Source organism: Chaetodon trifascialis, chromosome 24, assembly GCF_039877785.1.
Source record: "Chaetodon trifascialis isolate fChaTrf1 chromosome 24, fChaTrf1.hap1, whole genome shotgun sequence".
NCBI lineage: Eukaryota > Metazoa > Chordata > Actinopteri > Chaetodontiformes > Chaetodontidae > Chaetodon > Chaetodon trifascialis.
This window is the reverse complement of record NC_092079.1, coordinates 14,767,795-14,792,558: the sequence shown is the minus strand read 5'-3', so window position 1 is coordinate 14,792,558 and position 24,764 is coordinate 14,767,795. Positions and strand designations below refer to the sequence as shown.

The following is a 24,764-nucleotide window of genomic DNA, read 5'->3' as shown; positions in this document are numbered from 1 at the left end:
TGACCTTTGTTACTGAGGTCAACTCATTTAATTCACAAATCCCAAAAACAACAAATGTTGACCGTAGTTGCTGTATAGGAGTGTACAAAATCAGGAATACATGTATGATGAGAAAGCACAATGCTCCAGAAAGAAATACTGTCTGCACCAACTATTGTCCCCAGTGCTTTAAACCTGCTGGAGGACACGGTCTCAAGATGCGTCTCTGCAGCTTCTGTTACTTCTGCTGCTGCTGCTCTCACCAGCACACTTGTGTTTTTTGATCCGAGAGAGTCGAGTGAATCCTTTATCACAAACGCTGCAGCTGAATGGTTTTCCCCCCGCGTGGACAATCAAGTGTTGCGTCAGATTTGCCTTTTGTGCAAATGCTTTAAAACAAACAGAACAAGTGAAGGGTTTCTCTCCGGTGTGGACCGTCGAGTGTCGTCTCAGATGCTCCTTTTGTGTGAATCTGATGCCGCAAACAGAACAAATGAAGGGTTTCTCTCCTGTGTGGATTCTCATGTGTGTCAAAACATTTCCTCTCTGCTGAAAAGTTTTCTTACAAACTGGGCAGCTGAAAGTTTTTGCTTCTGAATGAAGTCTCATGTGAGTCATTAAGGATCTCTTCCCCGGGTATCTTTTCCCACAAACTGAGCAAGTAAACGATTTCTCTGCTGTCTGGATTCCAATGTTTTTCTGCAGATGTTCCTTGTGGTCAAAGCCTGAAGCACACTCAGAGGAGCTGACTGATGATTGTCCAGTGTTACACTTCACATCACTTCCAGGTACTTCATTGTTCTGCAGAGGCTTTAAACCTGACTGAGGTCCTCTGGTCTCCTCCCAGTCACAGCTGTCATCAGTCTCAGGTTCATTTGACTGAGACGTCTTGTCATGAGTTGCTGGTTGTAAATGACTGCCTGGTTCTCCACAGTGCTGTTCATCAGCTCCTGTTTTCAAGCTGTTTGCATCTCTGTCCTCTTCTGTTGGGCTTTGATGAAGCTGTGAAGACTGAGGACCAGGACACTGATGGATTTTGAGCTGGGACTGCCAAGTGAACCTTTTGCCACAAACGCTGCAGCTGTATCTTTTCTCCCCCGTGTGGAGGGCCATGTGGTACATCAGGTTTCCCTTTTGGATGAATCTTTTACTGCAAACTGAACAACTGAAGGGTTTCTCTCCTGTGTGGATTCTCATGTGCATGACAAAGTCTCCCTTCCACGGAAAAGTCTTTTTACAAACTGAGCAGCTGAAACACGTCCCTTCTGAATGAAGTCTCATGTGAGTCGTTAAGGATTTCTTCCAGAGGTATCCTTTACCACAAATTGAGCAACTAAATGACGTCACTCCTGTCTGGATTCCAATGTTTTTCTGCAGATGTTCTTTGTGGTCAAAGCCTGAAGCACATTCAGAGGAGCTGACTGATGTTTGTCCAGTGTTACACTTCACATCACTTCCAGGTACTTCATTGTTCTGCAGAGGCTTTAAACCTGACTGAGGTCCTCTGGTCTCCTCCCAGTCACAGCTGTCATCACTCTCAGGGTCAGAGGAGTGAGACGTCTCGTCCTCACTGTCTGCTTCTAAATGTCTGTCTGGATCTGAGCTCCTGGCTGCTTCTGGCCCTCCACAGTCCTCTCCATCGCCATCAGTTTTCAATTTGTCTGTATCTGTAACCCCTTCAGTTTGGCTTTGACTAAGCTGTAAGGACTGAGGACCAACACACTTGTGATTTTTGAGCTGATAGAGCCAAGTGAATCTTTTTCCACAAACGCTGCAGCTGCATCGTTTCTCCCCTGTGTGACGAGCCATGTGGTGTGTCAGATGTACCTTTTGAATAAATCTTTTATTGCAAATTGAACAATTAAATAGTTTCTCTCCTGTGTGTAGTGCCATGTGATGGGTCAAGTTTACCTTCTGTATAAATCTTCTACTGCAAACTGAGCAACTATGTGGTTTCTCTCCTGTGTGAATTCTCACGTGTCTCTTTAAATTGGAGTTTTGGCTGAATCGTTTCCCACACTCTAAGCAGCTGAATGATTTCTCACAAGTTTTACATTCACTGCTATTTCTCAGAAGGCTTAAATGTGACTGAGCTTCACTGCTTTTCTTCCAATAATCACTGACCTTTGTCTCACGTGTAGAGGAGTGTGATGTGTTGGAACAAGTAGCTGGTTGTAAAAAACTGGCTGGATTGAAGCTCCTGGCTGGTCCTGGTCCTCCACGGTCCTCTCCATCAGCTTCTGTCTCCATGTCTTCAGCGTGTCTCTGATGAAGATGTGAGGACTGAGGTTTCTCTTCATCCTCTTCTTCACTCTTCACAGGGACAGGAATGAATGTGAACTTAATGATGTCGGCCTCCTCCGGCCCTGGAAGCTGCTCTCCCTCCTGACTGCTCCACAGTTCCTCCTGTTCCTCTTTAATGTGTGGCAGCTCTGCTGGGTCCTCCTGGTCCAGACTGGGGCTCCAGTCCTGCTGCTCAGGGGGATCCTCTTCTGGACTCGCCGACAGCAGCTGGACGTCTGTGGAGGAGCATCAAACACAAACACGTCTTTTAGAAAACGCTTTTTTCCTGCTAGCGTTGAAACCACTGACACCTCTGCTTCCTTCAGTTTGGTTAAAGGTTGATCAGGGTCAGTGTCAACTTACAAACTGATGCTGTGTCAATAAGACCATCTCCTAATACACTCATGAACACATATGTATTTCTAGCCAAATGTATTTATGTCAAAAGTGACATTTTTCTTGTCTACACAACAAACTGTGCTCTAGTCAGTGCCGTCAAACAAACGTTTTAATAGTTTCAATGTCTTTACTGTGAAGCTCAGAATGCGTTGTTGTTGAGATTCAGTTTGGGTTTTTGAGGATTGTGAGCTGGACTTATCTCTTGAATGTTCACACCAAGAAAAAAAAAAACATGTAAAAATCTTTTTTTTTTTTTTTGTTGCAGTTTTTTTTGTTATTGGGGCACTAATAGGAAGAATGCTTTTTTTTCATAAACCCCAGTTTTTTTAAATATAGGCCAAATGGTTGAGATACCACTTGATAGTAAAAGTACCTAGTACACAATGTTAAATGTATAGTTACATTATATGATCATTTCATACCTACAAATCAAAAAAGACAGTAAAAAAAGTAAAATTACTGGAAAACAAGTCATGTCAAGCACATTTTATTCTATCAAAACAACTTCACTTCCATTTTTTACATGAAGTTCCAAAACTTTAAATGACACATTTGGACTGTCAAAAACATCCGGGGCCTTTATGTATTTCTCCCTCTCAAAGTCACCAAAAAGTACCTATGGGAACTCGTCCTTTTAACTGTACCGAGACACCCTTGACACACCCTTTGGGCAGGCTGCACTGCCCCCGACTGTCACTGTGAAGTGGCCTATGTCCATAGCTCTCCAAGCGCACATCTGGTTCTGGTTGTGGTCGTGGGAGTCTCGGGTGGAGGCGCTTCTTCTCACAGAACATCTTTGGGGGAAACGCAGAGGATGGTCGGCCAACTCTGGGTGTTGGCTTGTTGAATTGTTTGAAAGTGTGGGCCACAGCCAGGCGAAACCTTCTGAGAGGCATTGGTTTTTCCTTCAGTCGGCCACAGTCCCTCTTGTAGACCAGCTAGGAATTGGAGATGCACAGGTCAGGGGCGTATCCAAACAGGGGGATGTACCATCGTTGTGACTTGGCTGGGGTCTCGTACTGGTGAACCAGCATGTCAGAGAGATCAATGCCATCTATATGCTGATTGTAGGCAGGAATGAGTGACGGGTATGGGACAGCAGTCTTTGCTTTGTCATCTTTACTCCACCGTTGGACATTTGAAAGAGGCATGATCCCACAGGCGCTGCTCAGGACACATTTGTTGTCATACCATTTGACTGCAAGTACCCCTTCAACAGATTTGTAATCAAGAGCTCTACGTCCTCTCTCCATCAGCTCTTTATCTTCCATCAAGTGAGCTCCACTGATGCGGTTTGATCGGACAGTGCTGATGCACTTGATACCCAGATTTGCGTGCAGGCTAAGGACCAGGTCGAAACTAGTGAAGTAGTTGTCACAGAAGACAACTGAAAGCCGTGGCTGTGTAATGGTTTTGCATAACGTTGTCATCACTTTGCCCCCGAGAGGCAGCTCCTGCTCCTCCTCACTTCAATCAACATTGAAGAATCTGGACGGCCCTTGATGGAGCAGTAGGTCGTGGACAATGCCAGACGATCTGGGACGGCAGAACACCTTGAAGCCCCACTTGTCAGGTTTATTGGCGATGTATTGGCGGAGAGTGCCAGCCCTTGTGCCTTCATATGACACCATGACTTGATCCACGCTGTGCTTGTAAGTGGATGGGATGAGGAGACGCTGCTTACGAAGCATCTCGAAAAGGGGCTGGACTTTGTAAAATCAGTCAGGGCTGCCATCACACTACTGATTATCACTGAAGTGAATGTAGCGGCGTAACAGCATGAACCTCCTCTTCAGCATGATATCACGTTGAAACGTTGAAACCCATGAAAAGTAGTATAGCCAGGAAATCTTCAATCTCACCAGGGTTCGTCTTGATTGGATTCCCCAACTCCTGGGCAGAGTACAGATTGGTGTGGTGAGCAATATGTTGAATCATCTCATCAGTGAAGAGCATTTTAAAGTAGTGGAAGGGCGTCTTCACAGCATCAGGGGTACAAAACTTGAGTCAGGAACCTGGAATTCATCAGTGTCTACATGCTTCCAGATTCTCCTGGTCTCTTTTTCTTCTCGGTCATTTTCTTCTTCTTTGAGCCTGGGGGTGACGGGTGTCATCCGGCTCTTCCATGTTAATTGTTTTTAGGGTGTTTTTCTCTTTTTTTTCTTGTTGAGGGCATCTCCTCCTTGTCCACTGATTCAAAGGCAGATAATCAGGACCCCCGATTGTGTCATCATCATCACTCAGAGCAGCCTCAGAGTCTTGAGGATCCTATGGTACAATGGCCAGGAAATTCTGTGGCCTTGAACCATAAAATGATTTAACATCTATCTATTATTTGTAAAACACAGAGACAAAGGGGGAAATGTCAGTCTGTTTGTCAGACAATTAAAAAAGTCATACATATGAAACCATTTCAGTAAAATGACGCAATAATGTGACATATTAACAACAGAAGTGTTTTTATTCCATAGAAAACCGCCAGTTTTAATAAGATTAGCATAACTTCACCAAACTGTGACCAAACCGTTGAGACGTCACTCCATGCCGACGTTTATTATAAAGTGACACCTCAACCATTTGGTAAAGTATGTTTTTAAAAACGATTTGATCCTCTCGAGACGTTTTTGTGTTGCATCAAGTTCCAATATTCTGTTAAGTAACGTGTTCGATAATATCATATGTAGAAAAAACAAAGCTTACCTTTGAAAATTCAGCCAAAAATAGGCTGCCACTTTACCTTCACAGTACTTTAACTTACTGTTTACGACCTGTTAAACAGTTTAAACATTGTCATGTAATTCATGTGCACCACCTGTCTACAGTAATCGTCACACATACAGATTTACTTCCTTATTCAACCACCTGTCTCCATCAGATTTATGGTTTAATGACCACAATTTGTGTTTCTTCGGCTCTGCTGACGGAGGTGAAGGTGACTGTGGCACAAAGCAGCAAAGAAACTGGAGCTTCACCCTGAACCTGGAGGCAGCAGGTATCGCTGACGGTGCAGGAAACATCACAATCGTACAATTGATCAAATTTGTCGATTTAAATAGTGATCAAATAAATGTAGTGGAGTAAGAAGTGGAACATGTTGTACCTGACTGAGGTCCTCTGGTCTCCTCCCAGTCACAGCTGTCATCAGTCTCAGGGTCAGAGGACTGAGACGTCTCGTCCTCACTGTCTGCTTCTGGTCCTCCACAGTCCTCTCCATCAGCTTCTGTCTCCATGTCTTCAGCGTGTCTCTGATGAAGCTGTGAGGACTGAGGTTTCTCTTCATCCTCTTCTTCACTCTTCACAGGGACAGGAGGGACTGTGGACTTGGTGATGTCGGCCTCCTCCGGCCCTGGAAGCTGCTCTCCCTCCTGACTGCTCCACAGTTCCTCCTGTTCCTCTTTAATGTGTGGCAGCTCTGCTGGGTCCTCCTGGTCCAGACTGGGGCTCCACTCCTGCTGCTCAGGGGGATCCTCTTCTGGACTCGCCGACAGCAGCTGGACGCCTGTGGAGGAGCATCGAACACAAACACGTCGGTGCTACGCAGTGATGGGACACACTCTGATTTTGGTGTTGTGTGTTGAAACCTGGTTCACAGTCGGCACCTTCACCTCCGGACCACCTGCAGTAGGGCTGGGTGGTACACCGGTTCACACCGAATATTGGTGTATATTTTTATTATGATATGAGTTTTCAATATACCGCCACGCCGGTGTATATGATTACACAACTTTCAGAACGCTGCGCCGCGACACTGTTTCAGGTGGGACCATTTTTAACGTTGCGCTTCATGGTGCGGGGCGTGGTGAGGGTCAGCTGTCAGGCTCTGGTGTTATGTTACGGTGAAGATGGATGGGACAGACATTGAGAGTTCTGAAAACGAAGCTGCAGAACGAGCAGAACATGATGACACGGAAGACCTTGTGCCAAATAAGGAGCCCTGTCTGTTGTTTTGTTTTGGTCTTAAAAAATAAAAAAAAGAGCAAGTGTTGCCAGGCTAAAGTTGTCACCAGAGGCGGCAGCACGAGCAACTTGCTCCACTACCTTCGCCATAAGCAGTCTTGGAATATTAAGAATGTATGAAGTGAAGATCAGCGCCCTCCACATCAGCAGGTAACACAGGAAAAGAAAAACCGAGCCAAATGTCACTTCAAGGCGCGTTTACTAGAGCGACTCCTACTACAAAAAAAGCAAACAATGGATCGAGGTTACAAACTCTGTCGCTATCCACCCAGCCAAAGACACGGTCCCACTGAGCACTGCAGAAAAACAAGGCTTCAGCAGATGATCAAGACAGTGGATCCCAGGTATGAAATACCTGGCAGAAAATACTTCAGCCAAGCTGCAATCCACAACCTATACAACCTGTTCAATATGAGCGCTGGGAGGGGGCAGCGTGAGATGCGCGCAGTTCAGACGGTCAATGCTCACGCTAGGAAGAGCCAATTCTAACCTGTGGCATACCAGAATGACGGGGAGAGACTCAGCTAAAAGCCTCTACCAAGAATTGCATACAGCAATACATTTCATGGGCATGTGAGACGAAAAGACGAAAAATAGCGTATGTCCACTTTAGAGCATCTGCTCATTTCACCACTTCATACAAGCCACACAAGCCCGGGATCATATGAACGCAGAGAGTCTGATGATCATGAAGATGTCTGCCTCCTCATTGTGCGACGAAAACTCGGTGAGCTCGCAGCCAAAGAGGAGCAGCAGCACTAACCTGCTGGCTTTTACTTTCACAGCTCAAGCTCTAAGACACAGAGGTCTGTGGGAATGAATGCATCTGAAGGTTTCCTGAGCACCTGTCCCACCTGTCCAACCTGTCCACCGGAAGTCAAATTATTACCGAGAATTGAAGTATTCAACCACACCCAGAACCTTATTATAACTCTGAATGCAGTACTTTGACTTGTACAGGAGTATTTCCACAGTGTGTATTAGTACATAAATCTGAATACTTTTCAGTTTGCAGTGATATCAAAGAACAAACCTGCTCTGTGTAACCGGACTTCAGGCTGGAAAACAGCGTCCAGCGGTTTTCGAGACATTTCACTGATTCCCAGCAGCTTTTCCTGCAGACACACTCCGTTAAACACTGTCTGCTCTCTCTGATGCGCGCTGTGCTGATAAATTACATCACGTTCACCTCCGTCTGTTTCCAGCTAGCAAGCTAAGTTAGCTTCATTAGCTTCGTAAGACAGCAGCAGATCATTCAGATGGAAAACATCTTCAAACAAACGGGACAGCAGAGTCTATTCAGACAGCTCTGTCTGGACATTTGGGCTCCGTGAAAAATACACTTCGCTCTCTATCAAAGCTACTCCGACTCGGACTGTGAGGCCGGGCTCCGTCTACTTCCTGCTAGCAGGCTAGGCTAACTTCCGGTAGCATTGTTGGCTAACAGGAGACGAGTCTGCGGTGAATCATCCCGGAAGTTCACACAAAGTCCACTTGAACAAGTTTATCCACACACAGAGACTCTGCTGGGTCACTGCGACTGAATCTGATGAGAACAACGTCAAATGCAGTGGAAAAATTTCACGTTAGCGACAGGAAGTACGTTTGCTTCCGGTTACGCATCAATACTGATTTTCAAAATAAAAATGACCCAACACCTGTTTTCCGGCTCATGTCTCTTCGTCAAGGATTCAAATTGGTACAAATATCCGGATCGTTCACTCAAGTAAACACAGAAACGCCACAAAGTAAAGTAAAAGTGAAAGTAAACAGCAAAACAGCAAAATGTCAGCAAAACGTTTTTTTATGCAGTACAAGTCAACGTACAATATAATACTTTCACATTTACTAAATTTGCTGAGAACAACAACAACAACAACAACAACAATACACTTTACTGATACAACAGGACTGAAACATTTCAGAACTGGCAAATACAATCAGGCAATAAAATAATACAAAATAAACAGAAAGAAAGCACGAAACAGTTAAGATAAAAACAAGGATAAAAATAAAACACTTCAGGCATGTTGGAAATAAAAGAGAGAGCTGGTGGCATTAAAAAGTCTGTTTTTAAAGGTGAAGGTCGGAGCAGTGATTGAAAAATTGAAAAATAAAAATAAATTAAATCATCATGTATCCACTGCGCAGCAGATTTCATTCTGTTCATTCCATTATTGGAGTATCATTACTGATACGCGAACATGTCACAGCATTCTGACATGGTCCTTGGTTGAGGTGGAAATAAATTTAACGCCTTCATGTGACATTGGAGAGTTTTATCTGCAACCGTCATTGTGTTTGGTAAATCTGTAACATAACTCCAGTGTGTGACAGTAGTCCCTCTGTTTAACTTGATACTAGCTGAAATTTGCCTTTACATGCAACCCTGGTGTTTGCTTCAGTCATAGAGTGAATTTGGCATTTGGCTCAACATGATCATGACTTGGTCTTAAAGGTTGTGAGTTTGCGGCCTGAATGGAGTAGAAAAAAAATGCGAATGACTGCACAGGCATTGTGCCGTGTGGAGGTCAGACATGTGACTTCAAAGAATACACAAGGTCACCTCCGCATCATGACGGGTTTGCACCCCCTGAATCAAGTTTCCAACAGGTTACAGGCGATCCTTTTCAAACTATTGTTCAAAGTCAACAGTCATGTTTTAAAAAAACAAAAAAAACAAAAAGAAAGCAAAAAACTATCGTATAAAAGAATCCTGGAACACTTATTTTCTCTATAATCATCAGTCTGGATTCCATAAAAATCATTCAATTTAAACGTCACAGTTAGAACTTATATCATATACAGCTTTACACGATAGTGAGAACGGCTTTGGAGGCATGTGATACTGTCAGTCATGTATTTTGCTTTCAGAACTGCACAGACATGACTTCAATGGAAATGCTCAAGAGTGGCTCAGTAACTGTCCTTCATTTGGGTTTTTCAATGGTCATGAGTCCAAAGGAAATATCACGCGATATGGTGCACCTCAATTATCCATATTAGGACCTTTGTTATTACTGACGTACGTAAATGCTCTTGCTGCAGTGTCGAATGCCTTGTTCTCACTGCTCTTTGTGGACGAATCCAAGCTCTTTGTCTCAGAGATTTAACAACGCTCACGACAGAACTAAAACCATGATCCTCTTACTCAATACGGCTTCAAGCTAATACATTGTCATTAAACGTCAAAAAGTCTAATTTCATGTTATTTGCAGGGAGAAATGTGACAATGAGCAAACTAAACTTCATATTCATTGTGAAGAAATCAAAGTTTCGATGTTATTTAGCTTCTGACTGACGATAAACTCTTGGAGAGAACAGGCTGGTTTGGAACAGTAATGGCCATTCTTCTAAACTGTTGATCATCATGTGAATAACTCCTGCTTCTCTGCATGTTTAGACAGTACTTCTTCACTTAACTTATGTGTGTACTTCTTGAACACTAAGATTTAACCTGTATTGCTGATTGTGTCCGTTTGTATTTTATGTATTTTACATTTCGCATGTCTTGTGGGTGTTTTGATCAAGCCATGACAGGTTTCGACCACACACTCACTTCAATATTCCCTTCTGTTTTTTTTGTATCCATGTATGTGAAACAATAAATAAATAAATAAAGACATTTTTAATTGATGGTTAATTTATGGTCCAGGCAGTTCTCTTGATGGATCTTTACGTATTCTTTACTTGTCTCCTCTTCCTCCCTTCCTTTTTTCTTTCTTCCTCTCTCATCTTGCCCGTCTTCTTCTTCTTGTTGCTCAAAATGCTTCTCCATGTGTTCATTCAGTCGAGCTATGCGTTTTTACAGACAGTTTGTCCTTAGGAGCTTTCGTAGCCCTGTGGTTTTACTTTGGTGCATGTCACAAATGTGTGGCAGTTTCTGTTGCCCCCTAGTGGTTGGGAAAATCATGCAGGCTTAAGCTCCACCAGGTAAGCCTTTTTTATTTGATTTCAGTGATCCTGTAACCATGTGATCTCAACCATGAGACCAAATCAATCACACCTGTGAGTGCAACGTCACCTGCTGCACATCACAGTGTGGAAGTCTCCAGTGACCTTGTTCTGCAGAACTGTTTGGGGTGGCAAGTGAAACGTAAATGTTCAGGGATGAGTGTCACACCAATGTCATGGGGAAGATCCCTTAACTTGTCACGTCTCTGGAATGCGGTGATTCTTCTTGTACTGCTTTTGCCCCATGTGGGGTAGAATCCACAACCAGGGGTAATTTCCATCCATCCATTTTCTATACCACGTATCCCTTTCAGGGTTACGGGGGGTGCTGGAGCCTATCCCATCTGTCAATGGGCGAGAGGCGGGGTACACCCCCCGGACCGGTCGCCAGTCGATCGCAGGGCGCACACACACACCTAGGGGCAATTTTACAGTCACCAATTAACCTAATGAGCATGTATTTGGACTGTGGGAGGAAGCCGGAGTACCCGGAGAGAACCCACGCATGCACGGGAAGAACATGCAAACTTCGCACAGAAAGGCCCAACCAGGGGTAACTTTCAACAGTCAATTGTTTGTGACAAATCTGATGGTTTGTTCCCTGGCTGCACAATATTTAAGAGTGGTAAGGCAGAATCGCCCATCCCGGAGGCTTCCAGTGCCCTCCTGGGACCTCCAGGCAGTTCTCAGGGCTTTTGGTCTGCCCCCTTTTGAACCACTGTCCAGTGCTGACCTCCAGCTTCTCTGCTGGGAAGCAGTTTTTCTCTTTGCGATTGTTGCAGCCAAGCAGGTGAGTTAGCAGATAAAGAGTGTCTCAGGTTTGGGAAAAGCAATGTCCACCATCTACCAAACCCCACTTTTCAGCCTAAGGTCTGGCGTAGGAATTTTGTCTGCAGGCATCTTGTGCTGGAGGCTTGTTATCCTCTGTCACATCCTTCTGCAGAGGCTGAAAACCTTCACAACTTGTGCTCTGTGAGGGCCTTCAGGTTCTATGTGGATCCTTCCACACATTAGATATGCTTTTTCTGTCAGATGACCCACATTGGGCAGAACTGTTTCAAAGCAGAGTCTGGCCCATTCGATTGTGGATCTAATCGCCCTTGCCTGTGGGTAGGGGGGGAGCACATTCCCCCCTCAAGGCTTGTCAAGCAGTCAACAAGGGGATTTGTTTTGTACGTAACGTTCTTTTGCTCTCAGCGTGTTTTAATATTGTTTGAGAGTTTCCCAGTAACTGTCGTGGAGCTCCTGGCTGTCTGGATTCTGGTATTTTTAGTTTAAGACTTTTCTTAATGTTTCCTTCATGGTTTTGTAATTGAATCAAGCGAGATTTGCCTGTTCATTTTCTCGGGTTGTTCTGCTTTGCATCTTCAGTTTGACAATGAATCCAAATGATCAAATATACATCTATAACGTTTACCAGACACAGTCACATACCTTCTGTGTTCTGAAGGTATATCTAGACCACAATGAAGTCCAGAAGAGACCGGCTTTCGTCACCAAACACTGCCTCCTGGAACTGCTCCAGGCTGTTTTGTGCCAATCTGTACTGCTTCTTTATTTTGTATGGCTCAGCTGATCTGTTCAGCAGTGTTTGTCTAACAGGAGGAGACTCTCTCTCCTACAGAGGACACAGAGACACTGAGGAACCAGCCAAGAACCCAAAGCCAAATCCAGGATAAAGAGGTTCAATGAATGTGGTGTTGAAGGTGTGGAGGTGGATCAGTGAGTCAGAGGACACTCTGTAGAAGGACAGAGTGCCAGCAGGCCAGTCCACATACACTCCTATTTTGTTAGAGGCAGAGGACGAAGAGGAGGAGGAGATTGATGTTCTACTGTTATTGTACCAGACATAGTAACGACCACCATCAGCGCAGATCAGTCTCCAGGACTGTTCATTCTCTCCAAACACACAATCATCACTGTCTCCTTTCCTTCTGATTCTTCTGTAACTCACTGATACAGAAACTCTTCCTGTCCACTCGACCTCCCAGTAACAGCGACCAGTCAGACCAGTTCCACACAGCAGCTGAGGACACCGGTCAAACCTGTCTGGATGATCAGGATATGACTGATCCTCCCCGACATACGTCGCCGTCCTGTTGTTGTCAGACAGTTTGATCTTTCTGTTCACTGTGTTTGTGTCCAGTTTGAGTTCACGGGAATCTGATGGAGAGAAGAAGAAGAAAACAGCTGCAGTTATTGATTGATCAGCTGTTGATTGATGAACAGTTTGATGATGACACCAGAGATGTGAATGTCATGGTTTGAAGATGGCTGAATGTGCTCTGCTTTGTTGTCATCAGTCAAATGAAAGACACACTTACACTTCCTCAGACCTGGTCCCAACCACTGGACTCCAGCAGGCTCCACCCTGAAAGGAGGAGGGGGGGTCAGAGCAGCACCTCCTCTTTCAGCATGCAAATATGGACGTTACATCACTCTCACACACACAAACACAATACATTGATCCTGCTCCTGCTGTCCCTAAACCTCTTCAGCTCTGCTCAGACACTGACAGCGACCCACCTACTGCCCAGCAACACAGACAAAATCTTTCCAGTTATTGAGTTGGCTGGAATCCCTTATGTTCATGAGTCTGTTCCTGAGTCAGCCAACACCTGCTCCAGGTTCCAAGTTTGCACTCCAGCTGACACCTTGTTGGCGCAACCTCATGGTTGCCCTTCACATGCACTCTGTCCATCTGTTTTGCCCTCTGGTCATCCAGCTGGGGACACCTCAGGCTGTCTGTCGAAGGTCTCCCACTAAAGCCTTGTCCAGCCCTCAATTCTTCAGCTCCAATGCCACTTGGCCCTACTTACACCTCATTTTTTTCTGTGAAGATGATTGTTCCACGTTGTTAATGGAACAGTCCAACACTTGGCAGAATACACTAAAATGTACAATCTCGAGAGTCCTGTTATGTCCTGTGGTTAAGTTTGAGGACATATTTAAGTAAACAGAACTGCTTTGGAGTTACTGGAAGATTTACTTTTCCTCTGTTAATGGACCTAGGCTAGCTGTTTCCCTGTGCATCCAACTGCTGTGCCAAGCTAGGTTAAACATGTACTGGAGATATCTCTGTACAGAGATAAAAATGATAAAATTCCAGTTAAGAGGGCAAAAAAGGACATTTGTCAAACTGACAGACAGTTCTTTTACCATGCAGAGATCTGTCCAAACTACATTAATGATGACCAACAGGTCATTATCATGTTTGTTCCTGGAGATGTTCTCCTTGAGACCACCAACACAAATGTAACCAGCCACGAGAAAACCAGCAACAAGTCAAGTTATTTACAGATTCTGAAAGTGGAGTTTCTAAGCTTTCCAATGATGTCTAACACATGGAAATATGAAAATATTTGAGGAAGATGTGGCCATTTGAATGTAGGCACTTCTCAAACTAGTTTTTTGAGAATCCAGCCTGAAAGATTCTCACCTACCAGGCGAGCCAGGTAACATAAGTCCAACCCCCTAACCATTGTAGTAGTTATCAAATGGTTATCAAATGGAATTGGAAATTCTTTTGTTACAAAAAGCCCCAGAATAAAAATGAAAAACAAGAAAGGTAATATACTTAAGAGTTAGAAGGAGCAAATGTAGATACTTAATAAAAAATGAAATAATATAAATTATGTCACTCTGTGGTGCAGGCGGATGGATCAGTCTGCTGCTGAATGAGCTCCTGTGGCTGATCAGCACATTGATATCTTACGCTCCAGCTCCTCCGCTGCGAGGCCGAGGGATTCTCAAGTCAAATCAACTTAACTGTCAATGCTGCTATATGAACAGGACATTAACAGAGGCCTGCACTTGATGATCATAAACTCCACGAGGGGTGAACAGTGTCTACAAATCAACGCAGCGCCGCGGGTCTTACCTCCCTCATTGAGGGCTCTGCTCAGTAGCATGTTAGCCAGTCCAGCTGGATGGCAGAGTCCGGTATGCTGTTATTGAGCCATGTTTCCGTAAAAACGAAAACACAGCACTCTGTCACAGTCTCCTGGGTCGATTTCAGAAGGTGTATATAGTCCAGTTTGTTGTCCAAGGACCATACATTGGCGAGTACAATCGATGGTATAGCTGTCTTGTGTGGATTCGTCACTAGCCTAGCACGGATACCCCCGCGCTTTCCCCATGTCTGCCTCCTCTCGCACCCCTGCGGCGCTTCCTCTGTGGGTGCACTGCAGTAGTGGGGGTCGGTGTCGAAATGGGCCGCCGGCGTGTGCCGGGTTTAATTTGCAGAGTCCCACCGCTGTATGTGCGCATTGGGGCAGACAAGCGCGATGAAAACATAAAATCACTTGAACATAACGACAAAGACAAACAGATAGACACCACAATACGGCGTCGGCATAACCAGAAGCTGCATAAGTAGCCATGTGGTTCCTTTTTAACGTGCAGCTGCTTGGCCGAAAAAGGAACAGAAGCACGTGAATAGCCAAAGAAAGCCAGTATGCTAATTTACTGCTGAATCACCACACCCCCCACTAGGACCGAGAATTTCCGTGAAAACAACCCAAATTCAAATACAAAGTTTACGGTTTTAAGACCCCAATACCGTTATTTGAAACATGGAGTGGCTTCATGATTTCAACTTACATATTCTGCAAAAAACGAAAATCACTAATTAAAAAAAAAATAAATAAATAAATTTTCGTTGTTCACTCAACTTGCGCCAGGCCGACTTGTTGCTGGTTTTCTCGTGGTGGGTCATAAATATGTCCTTTTCATGTTCAACCAGTGTTTATGTTGTGATCAAAGGACAAAGGTCTCCTTCATGTGTGACTGTTCATGTCTCACTCACGTCCACCATCAAGCAAAAAGACAGACAACATGTTTCCAGCTCTTCCTCCTCTTTCACACTGACTGACTGTGGCTGCAGCAGCCTCTTCATACCTGAGAGTGTCCAGGCTGCAGTATGGATCCGCCAGTCCAGCAGACAGCAGCTTCACTCCTGAGTCTCCTGGATGATTGTAGCTCAGGTCCAGCTCTCTCAGATGGGAGGGGTTGGAGGTCAGAGCTGAGGCCAGAGAAGCACAGCCTTCCTCTGTGATCAGACAGCCTGACAGCCTGAAAACACACACAACAACACACATGGAAGATCATCTGAGGGTCCTCCTGCGTCCGCCAAATCAAGAGGAAACTGTCTCCAAATAAATAAATCAATAAATACAACGGCTGAATCAGGGACCTAACAGTGAACATGTCATTGTGATCTAAATGTTAAACAGTCTACAGTCATGTTAGCTGTGCTTTGGCACAGTGGCACTTTGAGCTAGATGGTCACTACAGCGTGCTAACACGCTAAGAGTGAAATGCTACCATGATAATGCTTAGAATCAACGTGTCACAGGTATAATGTTTGTTGCCAATCAATAGTTAGCTTTGTACTCATGATTTGACCCGCGGGCTGGATCAGTCGGAGGTTTCCAGCTGCTGATTAAACACTGCGTGTCTCCTGGTCTCAGTTTCTCTAAAGTTTTTCTTTGTGTTCTTGTGTCTCCAGCCTACATCAGTGAAATTTAATCCAATTTCTTTTAATATAACTTTGATACTCCAGTAAACCTTGCTTTGATAGTCACTTCAAAGGTAGTATCGACTGGCTATTCAGATTATTTTGAAACTTTTTTAACGAGTTTAGTTAAGAAAGTTCCTAGCATTACTATCAAACCCAGTTCTGACGGATCAAGATTCATCAGACTTGGGCCTGATGACCTGGCAGGATTTGCCCAAAGACCTTCTGCATCTCCACGCTTTTGGGACATCTGAGGACCACAGAAACACCATTGTCCGATCCAACCTATCCTGCCACTAACATGTTTATGGGAAACCTTGAAGTACAGTTGGTCCATACTGCAATTTCGTCTGAAACCACGCTGCAAAGAAAGCTGGCTAAACCCTTTCATCTGCTGTTGCAGTGATAAGAGTTGATGGTTGTACTTTCAAAGGAAGGAGGTACCCCAATTTGACCACTGCGGATGAGATATACAGAAGACATTTACCCCTACAAAAGAAATATAATTCAGATTTTAATTGGTCATCAGTTCACAGGGTGAAAGAATCCTGACCTGAGAGATTCCAGTGCACAGTGTGGACTCTCCAGTCCAGCAGATAACAGCTTCACTCCTGAATCCTGCAGGTTGTTGTCACTCAGGTCCAGCTCTCTCAGATTGGAGGACTGGGATCTGAGGACTGAGGACAGAGCTTCACAGCTTCTCTCTGAGAGGTTACAGCCACTCAGCCTGAAGACAAGGAAGCACATAAAAAGTTATTCTTTTTTTCTCCTCTTGAAAGATAGCAGATTATTTATTGATGAAGAAACTTCACTATCTCTGTACTTACAGAGCTTTGTTGGAGGCTTTGACCACTGGCAGCAGCCTCAGAAGAGCCTCCTCTGAAGCAGAGAATTTCTTCAGGTTAAACACGTCCAGATCTTTATCTGATGACAGTAAGATGAAGACCAGAGCTGACCACTGAGCAGGAGACAGTTCATCTGTGGAGAGTTTTCCTGAACTCAAGGACTGTTGGATCTTCTCCACTAGAGAACGATCATTCAGTTCATTCAGACAGTGGAACAGATTGATGCTTTTCTCTGCAGAGGGAGTCTCTTCAATCCTCATCTTGATGCACTCCACTGCTACCTGCCTGTTTTTTGAGCCACTTCCTGTCTGTGTCAGCAGGCCTCGTAGGAGACTCTGATTGGTCTGCAGTGAAAGACCCATGAGGAATCGGAGGAACAAGTCCAGGTGTCCATTTGGACTCTGTAAGGCCTTGTCCACTGCACTCTGGTAGAAGTGTGTCTCTGCATATTCATGGTAGGTCGTTTGTTCTTCTGACACCAGATTGACTCCAGAGTTGATGAAGGTCAGATGGACATGAAGAGCAGCCAGAAACTCCTGAACACTCAGATGGACGAAGCAGAACACCTTGCCCTGGTACAGTCCTCTCTCCTCTTTGAAGATCTGTGTGAACACTCCTGAGTACACTGAGGCTGCTCTGATATCGATGCCACACTCTGTCAGGTCTGATTGGTAGAAGATCAGGTTTCCTTTCTGCAGCTGCTCAAAGGCCAGTTTTCCCAGAGAATCAATCATCTTCCTGCTCTCTGGAGTCCACTGAGGATCTGACTCAGCTCCTCCATCATACTTGATGTTCTTCAGTTTGGACTGAACCACCAGGAAGTGGATGTACATCTCAGTCAGGGTCTTGGGCAGCTGTCCTTCCTCTCTGGTCTTCAATACATCCTCCAGAACTGTAGCAGTGATCCAGCAGAAGACCGGGATGTGGCACATGATGTGGAGGCTTCGTGATGTCTTGATGTGGGAGATGATTCTGCTGGCCTGCTTCTTGTCTCTGAACCTCTTCCTGAAGTACTCCTCCTTCATTGGGTCAGTGAACCCTCTGACCTCTGTCACCATGTGAACACACTCAGGAGGGATCTGATTGGCTGCTGCAGGTCGTGTGGTTATCCAGAGGCAAGCAGAGGGAAGCAGGTTCCTCCTGATGAGGTTTGTCAGCAGCACATCCACTGAGGTGGACTTTGTAGCATCAGTCAGGATCTCATTGTTGCGGAAGTCCAGAGGAAGTCGACACTCATCCAGACCGTCAAGGATGAACAAAACCCTGAACTCTTCAAACCTGCAGATTCCTGCTTCTTTGGTTTCAGGAAAGAAGTGATGAACAAGTTCCACCAAGCTGAACCTTTTCTCTCTCAGCACATTCAGCTCTCTGAAAGTCAATGGAAACATGAACTGTATGTCCTGGTGGGCTTTGTCTTCAGCCCAGTCCAGAGTGAACTTCTGTGTTAAGACCGTCTTCCCAATGCCAGCCACTCCCTTTGTCATCACTGTTCTGATTGGTTCATTTCGTCCAGGTGGTTTAAAGATGTCTTCTTGTCTGATTGTGGTTTCTGGTCCGTGTGGTTTCCTGGATGCTGTTTCAATCTGTCTGACCTCATGTTCATCATTGACCTGTCCAGTCCCTCCCTCTGTGATGAAGAGCTCTGTGTAGATCTGATTCAGGTGGGTCCGCTTTCCTGCTTTAGCGATCCCCTCAAACACACACTGGAACTTCTCCTTCAGGTTAGTTTTGAGTTTACCTTGATAACCTGGAGCAGGACTTCCTGAATGAATGAACAACAAACAAGATTATTAAGTGATCAGTGAATGTTCATTGATCCAGCAGTTAAACCTTTAGAGAAATCCTCTTACTGCTCTGCAGACGCTCAGCCAGCTCCTCCTCCTTCATCCTCCTCAGGAAGTGCAGCGTGATCTTCACAAATGCCTCTCTGCTGCTCCTCCTCTGCTCTGCATCCTCATCCTCATCCTCCCCCTGACTCTCTAAGCATTCTGGGTCATCTGAACTCAGAACCGTCTTGATCTTCTTCAGCTCGTTCCTCACAAAAGAGACAATGTTCTCCTCCAGCAGCTGGAACAGAAGATGATATGAATGACACAAAGTGAAATCATGGAAGCAAACATCAGATCCATGTTGGACAGACTGACAGTCCACTGGTCTAAAAAGTGCAGCGTGGACATTATTGTGGACAGAACAGATGTGAAAGCAGCTGTTGTACATGTACAGACCAGAAATATGGAGTCCAGGTGAGTCTGATGCTGCTGGGCAGACTGACCACTGGGAACCTCTGAGCTCTCCTGGTGGACTCTGTGGAGGAATCATGAAGAATTAGCTCACATCATGTCCGTCCACACAAAGACAAACACCAGCTGAAGGTCCTTTGAGGTGAAGTGTTGATTCCAACACTGAATCAGATGGTTTCCACTGACATTAAAGTGTCGCTCGTACTGCTGATCCCACCGTGAATCAACAGTTCAGTCTGCATTTCTGTGCAGCTTTCACTTTACTGTGTTGGTCGAGCAGCTTGTCTGCTTGAGTCCCTCCAGCTCCGACTCATAGATTTCATCTGTATGATTGTACATGCTTTGGCGCTGTGATTGTCTGGTATTATTTCTCGAACATGGTTACAAGAAATGGTCAAAACCTTAGAGTTCTCTTCAAAACCACTGAATCCATACTGAAGTCTCCTCCTAGCCAACAAACTGAAGCCATGCCAATGATCTGCAAGAAAGTTCTGTCCTTTACAGCAAAAATAAAAGCTCTGCACAATAACTTTCAGCCCCTTTCAATGATCACTTTCAAGGACACGATGGCCAAATGAAACCTTCATCCAGTCCTTGACATTTTCTGCCTGCTAAATTTCTCTAAGAGGTTTCTAAACAGTGTTGGTCCCACTGTTTTATCAACCATGATCTTTGATTCTAATGCTCCTGTGTTTTTGCTCTGCACTGTGGATCACTTTGTCCCACTGGATCACCTTGAAAAGGGGGTGGGCATCAGGGACACTAGTCTACAATGGTCTCAATCCTATTTGTCAAACAGGACCTTCTCTGTAGCCATGGGTAATGCCTTCTCTTCAGTGGCCCCTCTGACTTGTGGTGGTCCCCAAGGCTTCATCTTTGACTCACTGTCATTCTGCGACCACTGGGACACATCATAAACAAAAACAAAATCCAGTATCATTGTTATGCATTTGACAGATTCATTTGGATCCTTGTCTTCAAATATCAAACCTGCAGTCAGAAACCTGGGTGTGATGTTTAACAGTTACCATTCAGCCCTCTTACAAGATCATATCAGTCGAGTTTTAGCCTCTCTTCACTGTTAACTCCGTTGAAGAATTCTTTTTAAGAGTTTACCGTTCTCCTTTTAAGTCCGACATGGTTTAGCTCAAAACCTTCATGTCAGAACAGCTGCTCCCCTCAGACCCAGGGTGCAGCCTCAAATCCTCAGCCAGGGCACTGCTGGCTCATCCAGGATCTCGGCTCATGACCAAAGGCAGCCAGGCATTTACAGTCAGAGCCCTTCAGCTCTGGAACTCCCTGCCTGCGATCTGAGGCTGCCGAATCGGTGACATAAATCACTTTTTAAACCGATCTGTTCAAAAATCCACCCTCTTCACACCGAGGGCCTGCCTGTTCAGTGGACCGCCCATCTAATGGCACAACTGCTATGTTTCAGTTTGCACTCATCCTATACAATACTGTAAATTTAAGACTGCTGTCAATTGATGATTGATCACAACAGCAGGTACAATCGATGGCAACAACAAAGAAACAACTAATCACAAAATCAAGGCAACCAAGTAAGTCTCAGTAATCCACCGGTCAATCATGCTCCAACAAAAATGGTCTAGTTACGTTGACAAAGGTGCACACGATCCAATCCAGTACAATCTTTCGTCCAAAACACGACAGTAATGCATGGCCAAAGGTTTTATCATTTAAACCTAGTTGGCAGACATGTTAATATTTCACATTTAGTGATACAACTCCAGTAAGCATGTGCATGTGGGCGACTTGTTGGTCTCATACATACCAAAAATATAAATACAGATTCCCTAAATATACGTTACCTGGATATGAATATTGATAATTACCTAAATAAACATCGGAAACAGCTTTTATTTGGAGAATAATCCTGACAACAACTATTGCAAAATATTAATTTTCTGTGATATTGTCATCAGTTTTTATTGAATTTGGACATGGGAAAGGCTTCATGCTGTGGTCCTATTGAGTCATCTGCAGGTATCTGTCCATCAAACCCTGATAGTAATGTGGGCAGCATCACACAGCTCACACAAGTTCACATTAAGAGTTTACCTCTTTGCAGCAGGTGGTTGATCTCCTTTAAACTCAATGAAACGATCGATTGACCGGTCACTCTTGAAGGACACACAGCTGGGTTCAGGTCCAGGTCCACGTTCAGGTCCAGCAGAGGACTGTCTTCCTTTAAACTCAATGAAACGATCGATTGACCGGTCACTCTTGAAGGACACACAGCTGGGTTCAGGTCCAGGTCCACGTTCAGGTCCAGCAGAGGACTGTCTTCCTTTAAACTCAATGAAACGATCGATTGACCGGTCACTCTTGAAGGACACACAGCTGGGTTCAGGTCCAGGTCCACGTTCAGGTCCAGCAGAGGACTGTCTTCCTTTAAACTCAATGAAACGATCGATTGACCGGTCACTCTTGAAGGACACACAGCTGGGTTCAGGTCCAGGTCCACGTTCAGGTCCAGCAGAGGACTGTCTTCCTTTAAACTCAATGAAACGATCGATTGACCGGTCACTCTTGAAGGACACACAGCTGGGTTCAGGTCCAGGTCCACGTTCAGGTCCAGCAGAGGACTGTCTTCCTTTAAACTCAATGAAACGATCGATTGACCGGTCACTCTTGAAGGACACACAGCTGGGTTCAGGTCCAGGTCCAGCAGAGGCTGGCCCCTCATAGAACCTGTCAGACACAGAGGAAGACCACCAGGGATGGAAATGGACTTTTTATTCAGAAGCTGCTGGAGAAACTGGCAGCTATCAACAAGAAAAGGATCAACACACCAAAGATCAATAAAACATGAAGCTGAATGATTTCAGTCTGTGGATCATCGCTTCATTTGTCCATCAAATCTTGGACCAAAGCAGGACTTAAATTCCTACGACAGTACTTGAGTATTTGTACTTATTTCCACCTATCAGTGGAATCAGGGTTAGCCTTCGTTAGCATCTGTTAGCCTCAATCAAGTCACTGTTTCATACTCATGCAGTCATCAGTCAGAACGTGTGTGTGTGGAGGAAATGTTCAACTGGAGTCAAGAGCTGAAGACTGGTTATACTGGGCAGCTTCCAGCAGAGTTTTCCTGCCAGACGACTGCTGTCTGATTGTTTGGAGTCTGCTTGACGTGAAACTGCTTTATTCAGTGACTTTACTGGTTTTCATGATCAGGTCCCGTGATGCAGCATGGTACGCGTCCTCGGACGCATTAAGATGCGAAAAAACGCAGGAAGTGTGCTGGAAAATTACTGTTCCACTCAACGCTTTGTTATGCTCAGACAGTTCGCCATCATGTTACTCTCATGCATCGCCGAGCACAGCATATTCCTACCACGCACCTCTCACCTACCAACAACTCAGACACACAGATTTTATCACAGATGTACAAACACAGCTTTACCCCTGAACACTGAACCACAAACCCACCTCGACCAGATCTGCTGGTGGCCTTTGTGGCAGCTGTCGCTGAGTTTGTTCCTTCGTCACATTTGGTACAAATGCATCCTGTCAGCTTGAATGCTGCTCTGATCTACACTCCAGTGCAGAGGCCGACTGGGACAAAAAAATCGGCCCTGACATTTTGGACAGACTGGCCCATCACATTCAATAACGCACACCTTTTCGGTCTTTTCTGTCTCTTGAATGTGTAAACCAACTGTGCAACTCTTTAAAACTTTAAGCCATGCAATGAGTTAACGGGAATCAGTGAGAGTGGACACTTTAAATACTTCCAAAAAGTGTCATTTATTAACTCTACAAAAAAGTACACTCCACCACTCCATCACAGAGAGAGAGGGAGAGAGAGAGAGAGAGGGAGAGAGAGGGGGGGGGAGGGAGAGAGGGAGAGAGAGAGAGAGAGAGAGAGAGAGAGAGAGAGAGAGAGAGAGAGAGAGAGAGAGAGAGAGAGGTGATTCATGATATGATTGGTCGTCAAGTGTCAGTGGAGAAAATAACCTTTGGGCTGCAGAGCAGTGTGTGTCGGGGGCCTGGTATTATGGGCCGCTCAGACCAATATTTAAAATAAAAAAAGTGGCCCACCGGGAAAATGCCCGCTACGCCAGATGGTTAGTCCGCCCCTGGTCCAGGGTGAGTTCAACCACAGCTCAGGAACGAGCTGAAACTGGTTTACCAGCATCCAGCTCAGCTTTCAGCTTCTGCCATCAGATAACCAGCAGCACAAAAACAGATTCATGCTTCCCTTGTTCACACTTCCTCACTGAAACCTCGTCCCTGTGTATTTTGTGAGCTTCTATCCGTTTCACCCAAACAGAGCGACAGAAATGAATGAATGAATGAAACCTCTGAGGGCTTTCACTGACTCATCGCCTCCCAGAGGCAGCTGCAGATGAGACTCTGTTTCTGAACACACATGGCCTTCAACACAACACACACAGAGCTTTGAGTGTGAATAATGATGGTGGACAGATTTGAGTGCTCTGACATGGAGACGAGTCCTGGACAGTCAGAGATCCTCGTCTCACCTCTGAGCTTCAGTCTGGACGTCATCGTCCCCACACGGACTGGTTTTAGAGGGACGGACTCCCTCCTCTCTGTCCTCACACCGATTCATGCTGCTGAACTCACGTCAGCTCACACACACTTTGATCTGGAGAGGAAACACAAATCATTCATGTGTTCATTCATGATCTGAGCTGAAGAAGACATGAAGGAACTCTTCATCCTTCAGTTCAGCACAAACAGTCAACATCAACACAGCTGGAGATACGAGCTTTTCACTGGACAGGAAGTAACTGTCAAAGTAAAGTTGCATGAAAAAGAAATACTCCAGTCCAAGTACCTCGAGTTGGTGTATTACTGCAGTACTCCAGTAATGGCGGGGGTTTGTCACGGAGGAGCTTCACCTTCTTCATCCGGAGTTCAGTCAAACTGAGACAGTTTGAGGAAGAGAGAAACACCTGAAACGAGTTACTTTACTTTCAGATGGAGCTGCGACGCTCCGACGGCTCAAAGTGAAAGTAAAGTTCAGACCGGAAGCAGTTGACAGTTGACCGTTGATCACATGCGGGAGGTGAAACAGCGCCTCCCGGCGCCTCCAGTCCGGACGTCACAGCGCCGTCAAATACGACTTGTCCGACCGAGACGCTCAGGTGAGGAAAGTGTGAGATACACGCACTTGTTCGCAAAGCACCGGAAATGACACGGGAAGTGCCCGAAACAGCCAAACTGACAGGAAGACAAAGTCATTATCACGAACTGGCTCGAGGAACGAGAGGAGGCCGGTTCACCTCGTAACGCAGATGGATTCATGAGATCACGCGAGATCACATGAGCCGAGAATCCATCTCACCAGTCTCCATGGCCAAAAGACGGTGCTTACGACCAATCAGCGTCCAAAGAGTCCCCCGACGTCACGTGGAGTTCACTCAGGTGTCACCTGGTGGATGAGAACACATCCTGACACACGACAGTTCAGCTGCTGACAGAAGATGAAGATGAAGATGAAGATGAAGATGAAGATGAAGATGAAGACCGTTTCAACTCAGCCCACGTCACACATTTCACCTTCTACTTCAGATTTCATACTTTGGATATTTATGT

General features: G+C 45.2%; 3 protein-coding genes across 3 annotated transcripts; all 3 read right to left on the bottom strand.

Moving 5' to 3' along the window:
- On the bottom strand, window positions 1-4,352 carry LOC139351968 (zinc finger protein 665-like). The gene is made up of 4 exons (XM_070993890.1): window positions 4,215-4,352; window positions 3,278-3,599; window positions 2,104-2,498; window positions 1-1,806 (listed from the first exon to the last, which is right to left on the bottom strand). Exons 1-4 carry the CDS (start codon window positions 4,350-4,352, stop codon window positions 193-195), a joined length of 2,469 nt encoding a protein of 822 aa, XP_070849991.1. The 3' UTR covers window positions 1-192.
- Window positions 4,353-4,560: 208 nt separating this feature from the next.
- Window positions 4,561-8,219, bottom strand: LOC139327977 (tripartite motif-containing protein 44-like). Its single transcript, XM_070958064.1, has 2 exons — window positions 7,652-8,219; window positions 4,561-6,160 (listed from the first exon to the last, which is right to left on the bottom strand). Exons 1-2 carry the CDS (start codon window positions 7,707-7,709, stop codon window positions 5,721-5,723), a joined length of 498 nt encoding a protein of 165 aa, XP_070814165.1. The 5' UTR covers window positions 7,710-8,219; the 3' UTR covers window positions 4,561-5,720.
- Window positions 8,220-12,145: 3,926 nt separating this feature from the next.
- Window positions 12,146-23,711, bottom strand: LOC139351967 (NLR family CARD domain-containing protein 3-like). The gene is made up of 10 exons (XM_070993889.1): window positions 23,687-23,711; window positions 21,625-21,890; window positions 21,258-21,523; window positions 19,161-19,239; window positions 18,786-19,002; window positions 16,918-18,697; window positions 16,644-16,817; window positions 15,472-15,645; window positions 12,897-12,943; window positions 12,146-12,735 (listed from the first exon to the last, which is right to left on the bottom strand). Exons 1-10 carry the CDS (start codon window positions 23,709-23,711, stop codon window positions 12,191-12,193), a joined length of 3,573 nt encoding a protein of 1,190 aa, XP_070849990.1. The 3' UTR covers window positions 12,146-12,190.
- Window positions 23,712-24,764: the final 1,053 nt, after the last annotated feature.

Coding starts and splice junctions, on each gene's coding strand:
- LOC139351968 (XM_070993890.1), bottom strand. CDS start 4,352: ATGCTTCGTAAGCAGCGTCTCCTCATCCCATCCACTTACAAGCACAGC. Junction 3,600..4,214: donor CTGACAAGTGGGGCTTCAAG/GTGTTCTGCCGT, acceptor TCCAATTCCTAG/CTGGTCTACAAGAGGGACTG. Junction 2,499..3,277: donor AAAAGGACGAGTTCCCATAG/GTACTTTTTGGT, acceptor GCTCCTCCACAG/ACGTCCAGCTGCTGTCGGCG.
- LOC139327977 (XM_070958064.1), bottom strand. CDS start 7,709: ATGTCTCGAAAACCGCTGGACGCTGTTTTCCAGCCTGAAGTCCGGTTA. Junction 6,161..7,651: donor AGTCCGGTTACACAGAGCAG/GTTTGTTCTTTG, acceptor GCTCCTCCACAG/GCGTCCAGCTGCTGTCGGCG.
- LOC139351967 (XM_070993889.1), bottom strand. CDS start 23,711: ATGACGTCCAGACTGAAGCTCAGAG. Junction 15,646..16,643: donor TGTGCACTGGAATCTCTCAG/GTCAGGATTCTT, acceptor GTGTGTTTTCAG/GCTGTCAGGCTGTCTGATCA. Junction 12,944..15,471: donor TGCAGCCTGGACACTCTCAG/GTATGAAGAGGC, acceptor TCCTCCTTTCAG/GGTGGAGCCTGCTGGAGTCC.